We start from the raw sequence: 22,842 nt of genomic DNA, 5'->3' as shown, positions 1-22,842 counted from the left end.
CATATTTGCCTGCCCCAGCCAGGGAGTGGGGGAGTACTACACTGCATTCTCTAGCTTCAGCAAAGCAGCAGGATAGTGCTGCAACTGCTCACCCCCCACCCCTGTCTTAGCAAGGCAGTGGGAGGGTGCCAAAACAGAGCTCGCCTAGCTATGCCAGCAGGGTAGTCTGAGAGTGCAAAAATAGTGTCCACTACTGCCTCCATCTCCAGAGAGAGTTTCAACCGTCCCCTGCCCCCCACCCCGGAGCAGATACTTTTAGATTAGAAACTGAATCTCCTTCCTATTTAGGAACTTTTCAAACTGCTCTTTTTTGCTGCATCTCAGAGTGAATAAGACCACATGCCAGCCCTTTCAAAGGGGAATCTCAGTTTCCTCTGGCATCCTGGGTCTCTTGGACCTACCTGTCTTGATGTGGTTATTTTATCTCTTTTTCTGGAGAAACAGTTCATCTAGTTTTCACATCTTTTTCAGAGGGAAATGGTGCATATATAGCTGTAGATTTGGTGTGTCCATGGAAAGAGGCGAGTCCAGGATCTTCCTACACCACTATCTTGTAGAAGTCTGACCCTACCTTCCTTCTTCAGATCCTTCATGAGTAAAATCCTTAGATGATGAAGTAAAGTACGTGGGACCTCTCACAGCAACACTTGCCATGTCTCGTCCCAAAGGCAAAGTATATGATACAATCTAATAACATGGTTTACTTGTGAACAAGTGCCCTGGGATAGACTCCAAGGTAGCACAGCTTTTCAATAATTTCTGTAATTCTCCTTCTTAGAAAAAGTATGGATGCATAGGAAGCATGAGTTGATCATTTTGGAAATCACAGGTGGATCTTCTTGCTCCCCATTATTTACAGCCGAGTATCCAAGTGTTGTGGCTACATCTTATTTCTTATTTCTTACTCTACCCCTTTCACTGAACTGTGGCATCCTTACCTAATTAATCTTCCCAACTAGATTTTTTTCTGGAAAAGGTTTTGTCAGTACCATAGTGGTTTTCACTTGACATGACTTCTCTCTCAGTAAGGTCTAATTGGTGGTATGGTACAAAAAAACATGGGGTTTCGCATTAGTGAAAACTGGATTCAAATTCTGCCTCTGCCACACCCACATGTGTAAGATGAGAACAAAAGCTATCACACACATTGCATGGATTTTAAAAAGGCTATCAAGGGGCACCTGGGTGGCTCAGTCAGTTAAGCATCTGCCTTTGGCTCGGGCCATGATCTCAGGGTCCTGGGATCAAGCCCCATGTCAGGCTCTGCACTCGGCATGGAGTCCACTTGTCCCTTTCCCTCTGCTCCTCTCTCTCTACTTGTGTTTTGTCTCTCTCTTTCTCTCAATCTTTAAATAAATAATTTTTTAAAGGTACTGAGTCAGTGCCCAGCACACTCTTAGCAAGAATAGAGTTTGATAAGCCTTCTTCCTTCATTCCTGGCAAGCCAGTTTGATAAATTCGTGGCAGGATTCACTTATAAGATCTCTCTTCATTCTCAGTAAGGACAACATAGAATTAACTATGTTTGCCATCAGTTCCTTTTTTCCAAGTTATTTCCTCTGATCAAGAATGGCTTGTCCTTCCTACTTCGCCCCTCACCCCATCCTACTCATACTTTTATTTCTTCTAAGCTCAGCCCAAATTCTAATTTTGTACCATCTGTACCATCTAACACAGTGTTTATATACAGGAGTACCTACCACATAAATATTTGTGAATGTTACTGAACACTAAGGTAATCAAAAAATATTTTAAAGAATAAACTTGTTTAGAAGGAAATGTTTGTAGGTACTCAAAGTGATACAGCAATTTATCACATGTTAAAAAAATAAACACATAAAAGAGCCACAGAATAAAGCAGGTGTCAAGAATTTAATTTTTTTAAAAAGTACTGTAATTCTAAACACTGAGGTCCCAAACCAGGGCAGACTAATAATTCATTTATTAATTTTAAGATTTTATGTATTTATTTATTTGTCAGAGAGAGAGAGTGAGAGAGGGAAAGCACAAGCAGGCAGAGGCAGAGAGAGAAGCAGGCTCCCTGCTGAGCAAGAAGCCCTATATGGGACTCATGATCCCAGGATCCTGGGATCATGACCTCAGCTGAAGGCAGCGGCTTAACCGACCGAGCCACCCAGGTATCCCAATTTATTTATTAATTTAAAGTAACATCTTCCATGCTCACTGATTGGCAGAACCAATATCATTACAACATCCATACTAACCAAAGCAATCTACAGAGTCAATGCAAACCGTATTAAAATACCAACAGCATTTTTCACAGAACTAGAACAAATAACACTAAAATTTGTATGGAACTATAAAAGACCCCAAATAGCCAAAATGATCTTGAAACAAAGAAAAAAACTGTAGGTGTCACAATCCTAACTTTCAAGATATACTACAAAGCTGTAGTAATCAGAACAGTATGGAGTAACACAAAAACAGATATATAAATCAATGGAACAGAATACAAAGGAGACAAGAATATACAATGGGAAAAATCTCTTCAACAAATGATGTTGGGAAAACTTGACTGCTACAGGCAAAAACAAACAAATCAACAACAACAACAAAACCTGAAGAAACTACCACTTCCTTACACCATACACAAAAATAAACTCAAAATGACTTAAGAACCTAAATCTGAGACCTGAAACCACAAAGTTCCTAGAAGAAAACATGGGCAGTAGTTTCTTTTACATTAACCATAGAAACATTTTTCCAGGTATGTCTCTTCTGGCAAAATTAAATTACCGGGACTACACCAAAATAAAAAGCTTTTGCACAAGAAGGAAACCATTAACAAAACAAAAATGGGAACTGAATGGGAAAAGATATTTGCAAATGATATATCTGATAAGGGGTTAATATCTAAAATATGTAAAGAACTTACACAACTCAATACCAAAAAGAACCAAATAATCCAATTTAAAAAATGACTATAGGACCTGAACAGACATTTCTCCAAAGAGGATATCCAGATGGCCATCAGACTAACATCAGAGAAATGTAAATCAAAACCATGATGCTCTATCACCTCATACCTGTCAGAATGGCTAAAATCAAAAACATAAGAAACAAGTGTTGATGAGGATATGAAGAAAAAGGAACCCTTGTGTACTGTTGGTGGGAATGCAAACTGGCACAGCTCCTGTGAGAAACAGTATGGAGGTACCTCAAAAAATTATAAATAGAATTACCATATGATCCAGTAACTCAACTACTGGGTACTTATCAAAAGAAAATGAAAACACTAATTTAAAAAGATAATTGCACCCCTATGTTCACTGCAGCATTATTTCCAGAGCCAAGATATGAAAGCAGCCCAAGTACCCATCAACAGATGAACGACTGTAGAAGATGTGATATATACCACCATTTTCTACCACAATGGAATACTACTCAGTCATAAAAAAAGAATGACATGTTGCCATTTGCGACAATATGAATGGATCTATAGGATATAATGCCATTATAAGCAAAAATAAGTCAGAGAAAGACAAATACCATATGATTTCACTCATTTCTAAAACTTAAGAAACAAATGAACAAAGAGAAAAGGAGAAACATAAAAGAGCAGACTCTTAAATATAGAGAACAAACTGGTGGTTGCCAGAGGGGAGGTAGGTAGGAGAAATGCGTGAAATAGGTGAAGAGGATTAAGAGTACAGCTAATGTGATGAGTGCTAATGTATAGAACTGTTGTATCATTATACTTGAAACTTGTTAATTATACTTGAACCAAAAAATGGTTAAATCAATATGTAACATAACATAACATCACATCACATCCAAGGATCTCATACATTTTCTCTCATAACTAAGAAAGGCAAGAAAATTTCCTTTTCTCTGTCACCAATTCTGAATATTTCTCCCTATCCCAATTCCCCCACATCTCTATCCTCTCTATCTTCAGAATTCAACGGCAAAGTTTGTTGTCCCCAAATACATTAGTAAATGCTTTCCCATCTTCTCCTAATAGAAGGATCTTTGACTTTATCTGGGGGAACATCTCACTGTGCAGTCACCTTTAGTGACCTAAAGTAGCCTCGCAGGGGTGATTTTTCTTTGTGGACCTTGATGCTGCCTTGGAAGTTTACAGTCATAAATTGTTACCTACTGAGGACAATTTCTCAAACTTGGTGAAATAATTACCTAGACACCAAAAGAAAACCACCCTCCAACCTATGCCATTGCATTATCTTGCCTCATGATTCACAGGAAGCACAGACTACATTTTGAGTAACTTACAGACAGTATAACCTAGAATTACAAAATAGGAGATTCAAAAAAAAGTGATCATCGGACTATAGGACACCATTTGTTATTTGGTGGCACCTTCTGGGAAAGCCTGATATTACAACTCAGCTCTGTTAAACACAAATACTTGCAAAATCAAGAGAGAGAATTCTGGGAGCAGGGAAACAGTGCTGCTGATGTAATAATGTGAACTCCAGAACCAGGAGAGTCTGCCGTACTTGCAGCAAGCCTGTGTGAGAAGTCAGATTCCTGGACATTTCAAAGCTCCTCCCTCATTTTCGGATGCGTGCCAAACCCAGCTCAAAGGACAGCCTGTCACTTCCTGAGGGCTGTTGGTAAAAGCCCAAATCAACAGGTAGGTCAGAGAACCATGACTCATAAATGGAACAAGGCTATGACATCAAAGGCTTTCACAGCAGTGAGGCCAACTTCATGGAGCCCATCTCTGCAAATGCAGTATGAATTCGTGGGAAAATCAGATTTGCTTCATTCCAAAATTCCTCTTGAGTGAACATGCTAACAAGTGGGATCAAATTCTGGATCCACCAGCCGGCAACTCTGGGCAAGTCTCCAAACCTTTGGGCCTCAGTTTCCCTATCTATAAAATGGGGATAATAGTACCTATTTCATAAAGTTGTTTGGAGGGTTAAGTGAGTTAAAATGAGTCAAGTGCTTAGACTGGTGACTGGCACACAAAAAGCACTCAAGACATGTTCAACTACAGGTATACGAGGTCTCTGTGGAATGGGAATGCAGGTCACGCAAAGACCATGTTGAATCACATCTTTGTGTCTAAAGATGACAGATGAAGACAATTAGGTAAAGATCATGGGCCCTGGAGTAAGGAACAGTAGTGCAATGAACAGGCAATGGAGCTCTCTTAAAGGAAGCTCATGGACTTTATTGAGAGATTCAATTCAATACAAGTAAGTAAAAATGAGGAGTGTTGGCAATTACTGATGGTAACCAACTCTGCAATGATAGAACCTCCTGTTCTGTCCACGGCCCTCAGCTACTGAAAGACTTCTAAGGAATTATTTAATTTAAAAGCTGAGAAACAACTGAGGCTCAGTATGGTACCCAAACAAGAAAGAGAGGAAGCCCCTAATTCTGTCTTAAAGTAAAAATCACCCTTGCAACTGCTCCAAATTCCTTTCTTGGACTAAGTTAGGAAAGTGGCTGAAGAAACCAACAGTTGATTGGCTGCGCCATCCCCTGCCCTCTGCCCATCATATCTTACACAGAATCTACCCGAGGAAGAACAGCAACCCTTCAGATAAATTTACCTCCAGTTATGAAATGCAGAGAACAGGAGTCCAAAATAAGAGTCATCCCCCCCCTGCACCCCCACCCCCCAACCAGGCAGGGCAGCCCTTTAATGAATGGCCTCTCCAGCTGCTCGCTCACCATACTTGCAGACTTTACAGCTCTTGCATGTGCTGGAATTACAAGTCATTAAAGAGCCACTTTGAAAACACAATAAAGACCTTCTTCTCTGACTGCCACAACCTTCCATCCCATAAAAACCTCAGGCCAAGACTTCAACAGCAGGACGTTTAGGGCCAGCTCCCAAACAGTTTAAGCAGGGCAAAGAACAGGGTGGGGTGGGAGGAAATGAGGCACAACAAAAGAAGGGAAGTTTCTTTTTCCTTCTTTTTTTCTTTTCAAAAGAAACTTCGGCTAAGGTGATTTGCAGCTTTTATCCTGTAGCTGAACCACCACCCAACCCTTGGTAAAAGGCATCTGAGATTTCATCCTTTTTCCTCCGGGAAGATTTTAGCCAAGAAAGCACTCTGCTGAGGCCAAGTGACAAAAGACAGGATTACAATCTCTGCAGGCTGAAGTACGTAACATTGTACCAAATGTAATCTGCCCATTTTCAAGGAGAAAGACAATTAAAACTTTTAACAACTGTGCTTTTAAATTACAATTAAATCTCTATTAAAGCAAGGCAAAAAGCAAAGGCAATGATAAGGAAATTACTACCATAACCAAATCTGCTTAAAAACAGTTATTACAATTTTATTTTATTCTTTTTCCTCTCCTTCTCTGCTATAAATACCAAGCTTCCTCTATCACAAAACAAGATCAACTCCACAGACTTCTCTTTCAGAAGCAGAATTATATGGAGAAAACAAAACCTAGGAAATTATGGGAAAGGCGACAGATAATTTGGGTTCTTTTTAATTGTCAATTAAAGTTGAAACAAGTGAATACAAACTCCAATAATAAACTTTTAGTTGATGCTAATATGATCCTCACCCTTCCAGCTGCATTAGTGAGGTCACTTTCCATAAATGACCATTATGACCCCAAAATGGTAATTTCCTAAACCAAGACAGCTTTACTCCAACAGGATTACCTAAATTCTTGAAGGTAAAATATTCTTAATGCTAACACTTACGGACGTAGTGAAAACATGCTCTTATCATGATTTCTGTATTTGCGAAATGCTCACCCAACTATAAACCAGTCCTTCTGCCTCCCTATCCACCCACCGTGTAACTCTTGAATTCTGTAGGGGGAAAAAAAATCACTGATGGGCTTTCATGTGATAATATTAAATTTCTTTAGAAAAGAAAAAACACTTCAGGGATTGCAAAACGTATTTAAAAATTATTCTGTGTTAACATTAATAATCACCCAAAGGTAAGTCATTTCTTCGGATGTCCTCCTTTAATAGGAACAAGAATAAAGAAACAACTGAGTGCCTCCCTAATGCAGTGCTAGCTGTTCTTGTCCTTTACCTATTTTAATTTAAAAGCTAAAAGATCCTGGGAAACTTTGGATTAACTTTTGATTTAAAACGTAGACTCTTCATCCTGTATTTTTCCCGTTACCATGCAACAAATGCATATCAAGGCCATATGCCTCAAGACAAAATTCAGAGCAACAGGACATAGATGCCAAGTACTTTTTCCCCTGAAAAACATATAACCCACACCCTTGAAAAGGGACTCTAGAATTCTACATTATTTTTGAAGAGCAAAAGATCTCTTCCAAAGCTATAGGTTATAAAGATTTCCAGAAGCCGCATCATACATAATCATAGTTAACTAGTATTTTTTGGTTAACATGATACATACTTTTACCCAGACTGACAATTTTCATAATAATACTACGTAATAAACACTATTATGATCTCCATCTTACAAAAGAATTAAGAAATACAGAAGGTTAAAAACGTTTGCCTAAGATCCCTGAAGAGCTGGGGTTCAAAACATAGCCTGTCCAACACCACAGTATAAACTCCTAATTATTCGATTACTTGACTACCTACCTACCTGCCTAAGCACTTACTAAATGATCCCTCAAAAAAACATGTAGGCATGGATGTACTTCTACTTTTCTATGCAAAGTACAAAAAATCTTAACCAAAAAGAACCATATGAATCGCAATCCATGCTTCCAAATCCATCATAATAACACTGATTTTATTCCCATATAAAACCTGAATCTACCTTCATTATGGGAAAAGGTTCTTTAAAAAGTTTTTCCTTTTAATTATAACTAGCATACACTGAGGTAAGATGTGTTTGCAGGTTTACCAGCTAAATAATCTCTTCTCCCTCACCCTTCTTAATTCTTCACACTTTTCCAATTTCTTTTTGTCTCTTTCTTCTGTTTCGAAGTCCATGATCTCTGCCTGCTGTGTCTAAAATTACCCCCACTACCCCATCTGCCATAAATGAACACAAGTCTGGCTTATATTCAAGTAACAAAGCTGGGAAGCAGGTTAGTCTTTATCCAGTAAAGACTGACGGTCATCTTTCCACACTTACTCAGATGCAGACACATTCACCATCCAGGACATCGTGAAGTTGGACCCCTGAAGTTTGGCCTGTCTCATGCTATCAAATCTGTTACTGGCCAAGGGAGGATCTGGGCTCCTCATGGCTCTTCATTGCAGTGGCCTCCCCTTCCTTCTGGCTTGCCCATAGGAGAGACAACAAGTAGGAAGAAGGCCAAACAAAGGTGATTTCTACTACTGGATAAAGGGAATTTCAGTCCCTTTTTATCGCCCCTGCTCACAGAAAGGTGTTTTGGGCACTGGCTTATTTGGAACCACTTTGTCAATGCTCTTTGTCTTCACCACCTACACACAGAGAATTAAACCAACAACAACAAGAAGAAAAGCATTACTACCAGAAAACTGATAAAGAAAGTGTATCTGTTGGGTTTTATACCCAAATAATGCCCAAAAGTCTTTAGTGGCTTTCTCTGTACTGATGTGCAGAACCCATTATAAAAACTCCTGTAGCAATCATCGGATATGTGGCTCATGAATTGTTTTTGAAACCTTTCTACCTATTGCAAAGAATTACAATTCTAACTCTTCACTCCAAAAGATTTTTTAAGATATTGCTTTGGGGGGACCTGGGTGGCTCAGTGGGTTAAAGCCTCTGCCTTCGGCTTGGGTCATGGTCCCAGGGTCCTCAGATCGAGCCCTGCATCGGGCTCCCTGCTCAGCAAGGAGCCTGCTTCCTCCTCTCTCTCCGCCTGCCTCTCTGCGTACTTGTGATCTCTGTCTGTCAAATAAATAAACAAAATCTTTAAAAAAAAAAAAAAAGATGCTGCTTTGGATAAATATACTAAGTTGAACATGAAGTTTACGAAAAGCTATATCTTATAAATCATACATAAAAGGAAGGGAGCAAGAGATAAAAAAACAAGAATATACAGAATTATCTAAAGAGAATGATTATTTGGGATAATTTCATGAAGAAAGAGCTTTGCTTTATAAATGTCATTTGATCTTCTCATAAATTAGCAAACATTCAAGAAAGATGCCTTTCAGAATTTGACCATGACCTACAATAAGGAATACACACATCCCATGAAATAAAAATTTTAAAAACCATTACTTACCCATGCTAATTACAATGCATTCTGATTTTTTTTAATACTGCTGATGACATGCTAAATCGGTTTCATGGCTCACTAGTGAATCACAAGCCACTATTTGAAAACCTCTGCTCTACAAGAATGACAACGTGTCAGAATACAGAAAGACAAAGTTGCTAAACCTGACAATCTTGATGGACTAATCACACCCCAAGAGGCTCAATGAACATTTTAGTGTGATCTGAACTAAAAGTCAAACATACAAAAAAGAATTTCCAAATAACATCTGCATTAAGAACAAGTTTTGTATTAAGAAGAGCTTAAGTAAAAAGCACAGAAGGAAAAACAGATGTTTGAGATACTGAACAAATCCATCAGTTCTCATCTTCATTCAATAAACTATCACTATAAAATATGTACCAAACACTGGGACGAATGACCCCAATATCTTGTATTTTATATGCTACTGTACTCCCAATCTGATTTGCTTTTAATATTTCAAGGTTGGGGGGGCACCTGGGTGGCTCAGTTGGTTGGGCATCTGCCTTCGGCTCAGGTCACGATCTCCAAGTCCTGGGATTGAGCTGGCTCCCTGCTGTGGGGAAGCCTACTTCTCCCTCTGCCCCTCACCCTACTCATGCATGCACACTCACTCCCTCTCTCTCTCACTCTGTCCCTAATAAATAAATAAATAATCTTTTAAACAAATTTTCAAGATTAGGGATGCCTCAGTCAGTTAGGTGACCGACTCTTGGTTTCAGCTCAGGTCATGATTTCAAGGTTGTGGGATGCAGCCCCACATCAGGCTCCACATTGAGCATGGAGCTGCTTCAGAGTCTCAGTCCCTATCCCTCTGCTTCCCCATTCCCTGCTTGCTCACACTCTCACTAAAATAAATAAAAATGAAATCTTAAAAAAGTATTTTTTCAAGATTAGCTGTAGAGGGTTGCACAGAAGGAAGTAGTCTCTTGCCAACTGGGATCAGTACCGATGCCAAGTCCTAACCCTGGCTGCCCTTATCTCCAGCACAAATGCAGGATAGAGAATCTGCTCCGAAGTTCCCTCATCTCTGCTAGCATTTGAATTAGGAATATGTATATGGTGAACCCATGGAACAGAAAGAGAAATATTCTCAAATGGCTAGCAAGTTTTAGTGAGACACCTACCTTGATCATCGTTTAGAAATAGTGGCAAGCCAAAGTAAGGAGATTATTTGGACTGATCATAACTAATAAGTAACTAAAGATGGCAAAAGTCTGTAACAAAGTGAGCGTGATTTCATAGTAAATAATGTTCTTTCTCCAGAAATGGAACATAGTAAATAATGTTCTTTCTCCAGAAATGGATCGTAATACCTTTTAAATTACTAATACTTCTGGGGTGCCTGGGTGGCTCAGTGGTTTAAGTCTCTGTCTTCGGCTCAGGTCATGATCTCAGGGTCCTGGGATCAAGCCCCATGTAGGGCTCTCTGCTCAGCAGGGAGCCTGCTTCCCCCTTCTCTCTCTCTGCCTGCCTCTCTGCCTACTTGTGATCTCTCTCTATCAAATAAATAAATAAATAATCTATAAAAAAATCATTTAAATTACTAATACTTCTGTTGATAGAAGCGTAAGATTTTTTATACCAGTGGGAAATTAGAACAGATAATGTGAAATTCCTTTCAACTCAAAGAAGTCTGTAATTATTAGTTTAAATCTCAACATTAGATAACATTTTGGAGGGGTGTCAGATGGTCAGATAGTCTTTTAGGCATCCACAAATGATAATCCTACCAATCGGCAAAAACGTAATGAAGATTCCACTCCCCGCCCTCTCCCAAATCAATGGCTAGTCAATGAAAACAAAATTAAATGTTTCAAATTTCAAATACCACCACCTGGTTTCACGAGTACATATGTAAGTTGAAATCTAGCAAATTATTCATTTTATTTTTTTTTTATTAAAGATTTTATTTATTTATCAGAGAGAGATGGCGAGAGAGCAAGCACAGGCAGACAGAATGGCAGGCAGAGGCAGAAGGAGAAGCAGGCTCCCTGCCGAGCAAGGAGCCCGATGTGGGACTCGATCCCAGGATGCTGGGATCATGACCTGAGCCGAAGGCAGCTGCTTAACCAACTGAGCCACCCAGGCGCCCCGCCCTCTCCCAAATCAATGGCTAGTCAATGAAAACAAAATTAAATGTTTCAAATTTCAAATACCACCACCTGGTTTCACGAGTACATATGTAAGTTGAAATCTAGCAAATTATTCATTTTAAATCGATATGAATCATTGTGACCTCAATTAAACTAAAACTGTTTGAAAAAACACTATTACCAGCCTATAAACAAATTACTTCATTGCACCAATCAAAAACATCAACATTAGAGCTGCACCCCAATATTTCCTAACTTTCTCTTTTAAATTCATTTTCTCATATATTCAAGTTTTATTGTATCTTTCTCACTTTCCTAAACCAGCAATCACCAAAAAGCACAGTAACTAAGCTCTAATGAGCATCTCGGTTTTTCTACTGCAATTCAAATGGCCCATTATTATACTATGGAATGTATCTCTCCTTTAACAATTTAAATCACTGCCCAAATGTGTGCAGATCCTTTAACGATTTCATTTCCTTCTTTCCATTAGTTAAGGAAATTCATTTCTAAGCACTTCCATGCTACCATCTTATGGCTCAGCTGTCCTTTTCTTCCCTGGCTCCTTATCCTGCAGCCACGTGAAACAGACTCTGAAGACTAACAAGGGAAAGGAGGGAAACCAACAAGGCTACTCACATCAGATTTGGAGGACATGTTCTCCTCCACGTCGGAATCGTTGGGATCCACGATATCGTCAAATGGCGGTAACGTTGATTTCTTCTTCTCGGAGGTCTCACTTTCAATTTTAACCTTTCCCATCTTGACGTGAGATTTATCTTTTATCTGTTTTTTGTCGGCAGAACACGTGAGAATCAGTGGTGGCGCACTAGAAAAACTCTTAAATAAAGCCTCTGAGCTACTCTTTTTCCTTTTTTTGGCAGAGAGTTCTTCGGAATCTGAAATGGGGGGCCTTTTACTAGGAGCCTTCTTGTCTTGCTGTCCACTGGTGATGGTGAGTAAGTTACTGTCCGGTTTTGGCTCTTTCGACATGGGTTTCGGTTCCTTGAAGGCCATCTTAGGAACGATTTTTTCTTCTTTCAGTGGTTTGTTTTCTTTGGGTTTCTTAGAGGATTCTTTGGAAGATTTGTTGTGATCCCTGGAAGGTTCTTTGAAGGCACTTTTATGTTCTCTGGAGTCTTTAGAAGGTTTTTCCTTGTGCTCCTTCATTAATTTGTGAGGCTTTGAAAAACTGGTGCTGCTGCTGCTGCTGCTGCTGCTACTGCTGCTGCTGCTGCTGCTGCTACAGCTGCTGCTGCTGCTGCTACTGCTGCTGCTGCTGCTGCTGCTGCAGCTGCTGCTGCTGCTGCTGCTGGTGTGGATGCTCCTGTTGGGGTCCTGCAGAAACGGGACAACAAGATGCGACTCAGAGCTGTGGAGCAAGCGGGAGGCATCAGCCAGCATCCTGGCACATCCCACCTGCACGAGAAGGCTCTCTGCCAACCAGAGCCTCGATCTAGCAGGTGGGGACAGGGTGCGTGAGGAGCACCATGAGCAAGGGGCACGAGGGTCAAGGAATTCGGGGAGGCCAGCTGTCTGCCTTGTCCCAACAAGCGGGGCGCTCTAAGTATCTCAGGTCAACAGTTGCTCACTGAGGGCCTGTTCTGGGAGATACACAGAAGCCTAACACATGGCCCCTACTCTTATTAAATAGGACACAGCTAGGAGTCATGCTGGTTCCAAGAGCCACCGATAACATGCCAGGACAACAAAACCAAGGGGGCTGTTGATTCCATTGGGGCCACTGGGCAAGAATTATTCAGAAATGTGGGGAGAATTCAAGCCTGAACTAGATACTCAAGAATAAGCAGGTAATTACCAGGAAGAGATAAATGAGAAAGTACTTGGAGAGCAGGGACTAGAGTGTACCACAACAATGAGGGATCAAAGCACAGATTATACTTGGGGAGCAGCATTCAGCTCCAGCGAAGATTGAGAAGGAGGCAGAAAAATAGCCAAGGGTCACAGATAATATTAAATTTTAAGTGGCTTCTTTATAATATAAAGAGTCACAAGACTCAAGAAAGAAAATAATTCTCAATTTAAGATAAAAGGCAATTATTTTTTGTCATCCAAATTTCAATAGTTAAGAAATATGTCTCCCATCTACAAGCAAAGAAAAGAAAATTAACAGAAGAAAGATTTGATCTGATAGTTATTAAATGGACTGCAAAGTCCTTAGTAATTATTGTTGTGTAATAATAAGGAAAGAGTTCATCACTGCCTATTCCATTCTAAATGTTCCAAAATTCACTCATATAAGTACCCCAGAATATATAAACTACACAGAACCTTTCTATTTAGGAACAAAATTTAAATCCATATTTAACGTATTTGTGAACCTCTACCATTAATAGTAAACAGAAGTAGATCCTTGACGTGCAAAAACTCACATCAATACTATAAAAGAAAAGCTCTTTCTTGCTTACTTTGACTTCCTAATGGAACCAACAATGAATAAATGTCCAAATTTTCAATCAGAATTTACATCTCCATGGTTTCCTTATTATGCTCACCCACTTAAAATCAGTGACACGTAACCCAATCTTGTATCCTTTCAATATCTGGCGTGATATAGAAAAGATACTGGGCAGGAGTTATGCTTTTCCCTAAAATGAACATTTTTAAAACCCATGCCCAAAAAAAAGCATATATAAGCATATATATCAATAAACATCAGAAAATAATACCCTAAAAAAAAAAAAAAAGAAAAGAAAAGAATACCCTATATGAAGGAAAAAATCAACAAAACTAAAAGGCAATCTACAGAATGGGAGAAGACATTTGCAAATGACATATCTGATAAAGGATTAGTATACAAAATATATAAAGAACTTCTAAAACTCAACACCCAAAAAACAATCCGGTTAAAAAATGGGCAGAAGATATGAATAGACAGACATACAGATGGTCCACAGACACATGAAAGGATGCTCAATATCACTCATCATCAAAGAAATACAAGCCAAAACTACAATGAGGTATCACCTCATACTTCTTAGAATGGCTACAATCAGAAACACAAGAAATGACAAGTGTTGCCAAGGATATGGAATAAAAGGAACACTCCTGCTCTGTTGGTGGAAACGCAAACTGATGCAATCACTGTGGAAAACAATATGGGGGTGCCTCAAGAAGTCAAAAATAAAACTACTCTACAATCCAGCAATTGCATTATTAGGTATATATCCAAAGTATGCAAAATTACTAATTTGGGGACACCTGCGTGGCTCAGTGGGTTAAGCCTCTGCCTTCGGTTCAGGTTATGATCTCAGGTCCTGGGATCGAGCCCCACATTGGGCTCTCTGCTCAGGAGGGAACCTGTTTCCCCCTCTCCCTCTGCCTGCCTCTCTGCCTACTTGTGATCTCAAATAAATAAGTAAAATCTTTTAAAAATAATACTAATTTGAAGGGATACATGCCCCTTTATGTTTACAGCAGCATTACTGATAAGTGTCAAATTATGGAAAAAGCCCCAATGTCCATCAACTGATGAATGGATAAAGAAGCTGTGGTATAATACACACACGCGTGTGCGCACACACAGACACACACACTGGAATATTATTCAGCCATAAAAAGAGAATGAAATCTTGTCAATTTTGTTGTTTGCAACAATGTGAATGGGACTAGGGTTTTATGCTAACTGAAACAAGTCAGCCAGAGAAAGACAGATACTGTATGATTTCACCCATGTGTGGAAAATTTTTTTTTTAAGTAGCCCAATGTGGGGCTTGAACTCATGACTCTGAGATCAAGACCTAAGCTGAGATCAAGAGACAGATGCTTAACCAAAGAGCCATCCAGGCACTCCTATATATGGAATTTAAGAAACAAATGAATATTGGGGTGGGGGTGGGGAGGAAAACCCAAGAAATAAGACTCTTAACTACAGAGAATAAACAGATGTTTGGGAGGGAGGGGAATGGGTGAAATAGGTGATGGGGATTAAGGAGTACACTTGTGATAAGCACCATGTATGCAAGTGAGGAATCACTCAATTCTATACAAGAAACTAACATCACATTGTATGTTAACTAACTGGCATTTAAATAAAAACTTGAAAAAAAAAGGTACTACTCAATGAAAAATTATTGTTCTATGTTAGTAGTGGGACTATGTATTTTTTTCTTCTCACAATTTTTTTTTCTCATTTGCTCAACAATAACAACAAAATGACAAATACCAATTATTCCATTTATTTTTCTCAAGTGAGCATTTGGTTTCAAACTTCTAAAATGGAGAAATTTACTATGCAATGACATGCTTTTATGCACCAAACTAGATAATTCCTTACAAAACATCTCAATTGAGATTTAAAAGCAGAATGCTAAAGATAATATTCATATTACTGAAAGTACATTATTTTATAAATTCCATTACAAGACATTTCCTGGCATGTTAAGCAATACTATGAATAATTAAAATAAAGTATAATGGACAAACTAAATTAAGGAAGAACATTTGAAATCTAATATCCGTAAGTTTTTTTAATTGGTTTGTTGACTCACTGAATTTCGATAATTTGCAATCAGTAGTTTAATTACGACTCTTGAACACCCAAGCATTGCTGCTTAATAATCAACCTTCAAGGAGTATTATACATATTTTTTTAACGTGACTCTTAAAAATACAGATTTTTTACCTACCAACATGTTTTCAAATATTAAGCATTAAAAAATAGTAAATTTCAGTACCAAAAAACACCAAAAGAAACAAAAAAAACTTCTACAGAGGTCCTTCTATGACTTTTAAAACCCTTTCATAGGACAAACAAGAATTCTTAATGCAAAGTCCGTAGTGGTATATGACACAGACTTTTTTGTCACAGAAAGTTTAAATTCTTGGGACACCTGGATGGCTCAGTGGGTTAAGCCTCTGCCTTGGGCTCAGGTCATGATCCCAGGGTCCTGGAATCGAGCCCCACATTGGGCTCTCTGCTCAGCAGGGACCTGTTTCCTCCTCTTTCCCTGCCTGCCTCTCTGCCTACTTGTGATCTCTCTCTCTCTGTCAAATAAATAGATAAAATCTTAAAAAAAAAAAAAAAAGAAAAGAAAGAAAGTCTAAATTCTTGTCTTAATTACATACATATGAAGTATAAAACTCCAGAAATTTTATAACTTTTTACTCCCACGTTGGTCGAGGTATTTAATGCCCACTGTCAGCTTTTCACCAACCCAAAAAAATCTTCATAAAAGCAAGGCACCCAGCTATTCTAGCACGTGCCCCTTTACCAAGAAGTTTTCTTTAACTTAAGACAACTGAGAAGTAAAAAGAAAACTATATTCCATAACAACACCCCAGATAAATAAAAATTCTAGGAATAACGAAAAGGTGGAAGAATGGTCCCTAGTATACTGGACAACATTTTCATTGTCCTTGGCCTTGTGGTAAATGGCCAAGTTCAGATGTACTGTCCCCTGACTCCATAGTCATACATGCAATGACCATACAACAGAGACTTAGATGCAAAGTCAGGAATTTGACTCAGAGTAAAAGCTTTTACTAATTCTCAGCCTAGCTATCCCATATATATTGAAGATCAGGTCACTGGCTTTTTAAAATTTTTATTAAACTATTAATGTCAAGGGTGCCTGGGTGGCTCAGTGGGTTAGGCCTCTGCTTTTGGCTTAGGTCCTGATCTCAGGGTCTGGGGATCGAGGCCGCATCGGACTCTCTGCTCAGCAGAGCCTGCTTCCCTGTCTCTCTCTCTCTCTGCCTGCCTCTCTGCCTACTTGTGATCTCTCTCTCTCTCTCTGTCAAGTAAGTAAATAAAATCTTTTTTAAAAAAAATTATTAACGTCAAAATGAAGTGCCACTAAGCAGAACAGACTAAGTACCATTCAATGTGAAGTTTACATGTGCGTGTTGTGTAATTCAAATTCTCTTTGCCTGAGGCTCATTAGGACAAACTGAATACCAATATTAGGGATTGCAAGTGTGAATAATTCAAATTTCAAAAATTTATGGCAAATGAGTGTTTAAACATACATATACATATTTGCACTAACTTTACTACCTGTCAATATAGAATATAGTATTTTCTTTTCTCTCAGATGCTACTGAAAGCTTCCTTGTTTTAATTTTCTGGAACAGAATGGGTCCTTTTAATGTATAATCGCTCCTAATACTACTTGTCAGCAACTCTAGAAGATAGCTTGCAAAAAGGTCTTAACTAGTGGACAAAATAAGGTTTCTGATTATATGTGGCTTTCGATTACTGTGTTATCACCATGTCTTCTTCCTAATACCACTGATAATGCAAAGCTGATTCTTTCTCCAGCTCCTGTCTCTTCTCTTTACTTATGCTGTTATTTTTGGTCTCTGTCCTACTTCAACTAGCTTCTGTGTGGTGCAAGATTTTCAGATCATTCTTATCTTGTTCAGTGAAATTTGAATATGGACAAATAAACTCTCCCAGAAAAGTTTTATTTATCCAAAAGTAATAAACTCTCCTCTAAACGTTTATTTGTCCACAGTACATCTGAAAAGAAACTGTAGATACTGTAATATAGTCCAAGAGGTTATGCATACGAAAGACCGGGTAAAGGAGTCAAAGATAGGCTTTCAAACTAAAAGTCTCTCCTGCAACACCATTAAACACATGACAAATGGTTTGTAGGGGTGAAAGACCATTTGAAGCTAAAAATAAAGTATAAAAATTCAGGATTCTGGGAAAAGGGGGGACCTTCAATTTGACTTACCTCCCCCATCTTTAATCCCAAATCCAACCCACTGACCTTCTTGAACCAGTCAGCCCTGGGAACCAGCAGATTGTGAATGGGGCCTGAAGAATGTGGCCATGGGATTATAGGCATCTTGAAAGAGGACTGATATGGGGCTTGCTTTACTCTGGACTCTACGTAAGACTCAGAAGAGCTGGGCACACAGGTAATGTGCACAAGTATGGTCAGCCTCCCTGATCCGAAGGTATTCAGGAGGTGCTCAACTGGAGGGAAAAAGGAAAAGAGTGGTCTTCTCCTGAGGCTGGAAGTGCAGAGAGACCGGAAGGAAAGTAGAGGGTCTCCTAGGTGTGTGCACATGAAACACACAACATGCCTGCTTCTACAGTAGAGGCTGAGATGCCTGTACTGTTCATCACTTTTAGGATTACAAAAACCTAAGGTCTCCTAACAACTCAACCTAAACTCCAACGCACATATAAATAACATATCTAAGGGCTGGTGAGAATAGGAGAGAGCAGACCTACCAGATTTTCTGAAGAACACAGATGAAACAGTGAGGTTAAAAATAGTATCATTAGTTCAGAATAGGCACACGGAGAGTAAAAAACAGTTTCTATGAGTTTAAAATATTATGTGAAATAAAATGTAAAACTAAAACCCTCAAGCTGAGTAATTCAGTAGATAAATTAAAGGACAAGACAGACTTTAGATGATGGTATTCAGATCAACTGGAAGAAATCTCAGGCATAAAGTTAAGATACAAAGAGACGAAAATCATTAATGGAAAAGAGAAGGAACCTGAAGAACAGACTGAGGAACTCTAACTGATGTACCAACCATAGGAAAAGTTCCAAAAGAATCTCTAGAAGGAGGAAAAGGAAAAGATGGGAGTGAGGCAGTAGTTAAAGTAATATGGAAAAAAGGGAAAGACTAAGTTGCAACCTCACAGGGCTCTTCAAAGATCCAGGCAGGACTAGTGAAAGAGACACACTCCAGAACATCACGCTAACATTCCTCAACTTTAATGATAAAAAGAAAACTTTACATATTACCAGAAAGAATAATTACTTAAAACTAAAAGAGAATGCAATTACATGGGGCTTTGTAACAGTGCAAATGAGAAGAACAGGAAAACTGAGAGTGCTGAGAGAAAAAGCAGAACCACCCAAACATCCTACACATACAGTCAGTGTGAAAGAAGTGTTGGCCAAAATTTAAGGATTCAAAGAGCACATCACCCACTGCCCCATCTAAGAAAGGATCTGAGAAGGGATTTTAGCAAACAGTAACTGAATTAGAAATGAGACCTTTCATGTGTGGGAAGATGGAGAGGAGAGGAAATAGGAGTGCAATGTACCTTACTTTCTATATAGAACTAAATCCAAGTAGATAATCAACAATCTGGAATATGTAATAGAAGTGCTGAATGTGAGTTACACACACACACACACACACAGAGCTAACCAAAATCTGGATCTAAAAAATTAAATTATCTCTGTAGAAATTCAGGTATTTTAGAGAAGGTTGGAGTATTACGGTGAGGGAAAATGTTGGTATCATTTTTACATGGCAAAGTAGAAAAAAAATTGGATTATGGGCCATTGAAAGGGAAAGTGGCCAATAATGAAATGGGAAAGTACAGAACTGCCACATAAACAGGAGGAAACTCAGAAATGAACATCAACATGAAAATGAAAGCGAAATCCAGAAAAATGGAAAAAGTCACAAATATAAATAATGAACAAGGCAAAAAGTAATAAAAATCAAATGTTACTCACAGAATAAAAAAGGAAGTTAGATTTTCCCACTGAAAGACAGATTGATAGGCTGGGTTAAAAAGACAAAGGGTATATACAGACTGTTCGTAAGAAATACAACATCAAACAACTGAGAACAGTTTCAAGATGAAGGAATGGCCCAAGAACTATCTGCTAATTGGCCCCAAAAGAAAGCAAGCGTGAGTGCTACATTCATATCACACAACGTAGAATTCAAGATGAAGAGGACCAAAGAGCATTAACAGTTTAAAAGCTATGCCATATAAACCAAAAGGTATTGAATACTTAAGAAAAACTTGAAAAACATTTCACTGAAACAAGAAATCACTGTATCTTTGTCAGAAATGGACAGATTTAAAGAAATGAGGTAGACATAGTGAACATGGCAGAAACAACCCTGAAATTTGATTTAATAATTATATATAAAACTCTCCATTTCTTGTACAGAGTTTACAATTTTGTATGTGCCATGAAACAATGAAAAAAAATTAATTGTAAAGGTATCATAAAATGAACTTTAAAATAATCTTTTTGGGGTGCCTGGGTGGCTCAGTGGGTTAAGCCTCTGCCTTCAGCTCAGGTCATGATCCCAGGGTCCTCGGGCTCTCTGCTCTGCAGGAAGCCTGCTTCCCCCTCTCTCTCTCTCTGCCTGCCTCTCTGCCTACTTGTGATCTCTCTCTGTCAAATAAATAAATAAAATCTTTAAAAAAATAATAATAATAATCTTTTTTAAATGCTTGTATAGATTATATTGATTGGTCATACTCTAATAAAATTAGAAAAAAAACAAGACAATCAGTCAAAAAGAAAATAATGAAAAGATCATTTCATGTAAAAAAAAAAATCTAGCACCACAGCAAAGCATATGCTGAAAAGAAAATGTACACTTTTTACTGTATTTATTTTAAAAAGGAAAAGAAGGGGCAGGGTGAAAGAGTCAGGGGAACCAAGCTTAAGAATACACTTAGTACTCACTTTGAAAAACTAGAAAAAGATCCACAAATATGCAATTATAATACCAAATATAATGAAGAAAGTAAAAGAAACAAATTTCATGAACATTTATGCTTTAAAATAATGGCCTTAAATGTACATTTAAGGTTCAAATTTTAAGGAGAAATTTACCAAGTTAAATCTGACTTAAAGAAGATCTGCAATTTCTTTTTAAAATCAACTAGAAAAGGTGAAATTTCTTGAATTTAAAATCATGATCTACTATAAAAGAAATAAAATTGAGGGAATAGTCACTTACAAATATTTCAAAATGCATAGATAAATATCTCCAAAAAACAGCCACAGAGTTGGGGGGGGGTAGGATTAGGGGAATGGTAGAGCAAAGTGGACTGCTGATAATTTTTATGGGCTTTTTGGCATCATTTGACTTTATAAATCTTCTATGAAAAAATATTAAGACTGTGCAACAGAAAACATCTCAACAACAACTGGTAAAACTAATGAGGAAAAAAAATTAACCAAAATTAGGAACACCAAGGCTAAAACTGGAAGTGACAAGGCCCAAAATATAACATTTATCAGTCAGTGGGTAGGGAATGAAAAGAACATTATGCAAGTGGAAAAGAAATAGTACTTGAGAAGAGCAGCAGGGGTCTTTCATTCACTAACAATCTAAATGGCCTGTACATAAAAAGCACATCAAATATTTATACATATATATAAGGAAGAAAAAGAAAAGTCTGCCCTTACCAGGAAACAATGCTCTGGAAGGTTTTACTTGTTTTTATTTTATGTTTTTTAATGTTGCATCATTTTGGGAGGTGGTAATCAACCAGAAGTTAGAAGGAACTCTACAGTACACCTGCACAGCTCAGGGAAGAAACAATAAAGCCTCTTCTAGACCTAACCAGGGAGGAGCAAGAGACAGATTGAGAATGAAGAATCACATCCTCAAATTCCTCCATTTGCCTAGATCTGTATACTAGTCCACTAATAAAGATGTAACTCCACCTACAGAAATATAGTGAAGGCTGGCTTTTGCACAAATGACAAAAGATACAGCAATCGCCCTCTTAAGTAAGCGTAAACCAACAAATAACATGAAAGACAATCAAAAGATGATCCTGAGCATTGAAGGACAGAATCTAGAAGAGTAATGGATTCCCCTCAGCCGTACCAGGCTGAGTTCTGCCAATTCTTTAAGACAGATTGGTCCTCATAACAAAAGCAGAAGAGACATACTTGAGGACTTTAAGGAGAAAGTGTGTATGAGCAACTATTCATTTTAGTAAGATCAGCTGGTAGCACTGTGGTAGAGAGGCTACAGGTGGTACAGAAAAAAGGCCACTTAGAGGACTACTGCCCTGGGGCAATGGTGATCATGGAGGCAGTGGAAATGGTTTACTAAATGCTTACTAGTTCAGACTCTGATGTAGCAAGCAGCTTTGTAATGACTAACTCAACAGTCTTGTGCAGTAGCTATTATTAGTTCCGTTTAACCAGGGAAGAGTCTGAGGCACAGAAAACGACATGCCCAAAGACCAATCTCTAGTTAGTGGTAGAACGGAGATTCAAGCCCAGGTAGCTGGGCTCCGGGGCCCATACTCTCAACCAGTAGACTCCTACCAATGTTCCAGAGGTTAACCGGTTTTGAAACCAACCTGCCAACATAACCTGAGCTGGAAATGAAAAAAGGATGGGTGGAAAGGAAGAGGGGCTCAAAGACTTTAAAACAACCACACTGAACATGCCTGCTATCCAGACAGAACCACATAAAGGAACTTCGACTTAGTTCCATTAGAGGGGTACAACGTATTAGTTTTTGGAAGGTGGCAAATCACTTCTTCTGAAATCAGAGGCTCTTCTATACACGTTTCATACGGCTTAAACTTTGAGTCTTTCATTACCAAGTAACTGTTTTAAACTTAACAGACATTAAAATGGCTAAATTCAGAGGGCTTGTGTGATACCTCCAATTGTTACAAAGAGTATTACAAAAGTGTAAGATCCATCTCATCTCACAATTCAACATTTTCTAAATCAATGTAAAAGCCTGCCACACTACATAATTTGAAGTGGCAGAAATGTAGAGTGCTCAAATAAAGGATCACCCCCATAGTGAGTAGGGTAGGGAAGTCACTGCATATGAAAACTAAAGGATCCCACAAGGGCCTCCATAAA

At 38.5% G+C, this 22,842-nt stretch overlaps 1 protein-coding gene across 2 annotated transcripts in view; it reads right to left on the bottom strand.

The window, feature by feature from the left end:
• MLLT3 (MLLT3 super elongation complex subunit) overlaps nt 1-22,842 on the bottom strand; it is a 287,105-nt gene that overhangs the window by 66,120 nt on the left and 198,143 nt on the right. For both annotated transcript variants that reach the window (XM_044265593.1, XM_044265594.1), the window contains one exon: nt 11,883-12,581. In XM_044265593.1, coding sequence (XP_044121528.1) covers nt 11,883-12,581 — 699 coding nt within the window. The remainder of the gene's footprint in view (nt 1-11,882; nt 12,582-22,842) is intronic.

Source organism: Neovison vison, chromosome 9 (genome assembly GCF_020171115.1).
Source record: "Neovison vison isolate M4711 chromosome 9, ASM_NN_V1, whole genome shotgun sequence".
NCBI lineage: Eukaryota > Metazoa > Chordata > Mammalia > Carnivora > Mustelidae > Neogale > Neogale vison.
The sequence above is the reverse complement of the archived record's forward strand: the minus strand, read 5'-3'. Positions and strand labels throughout refer to the sequence as shown.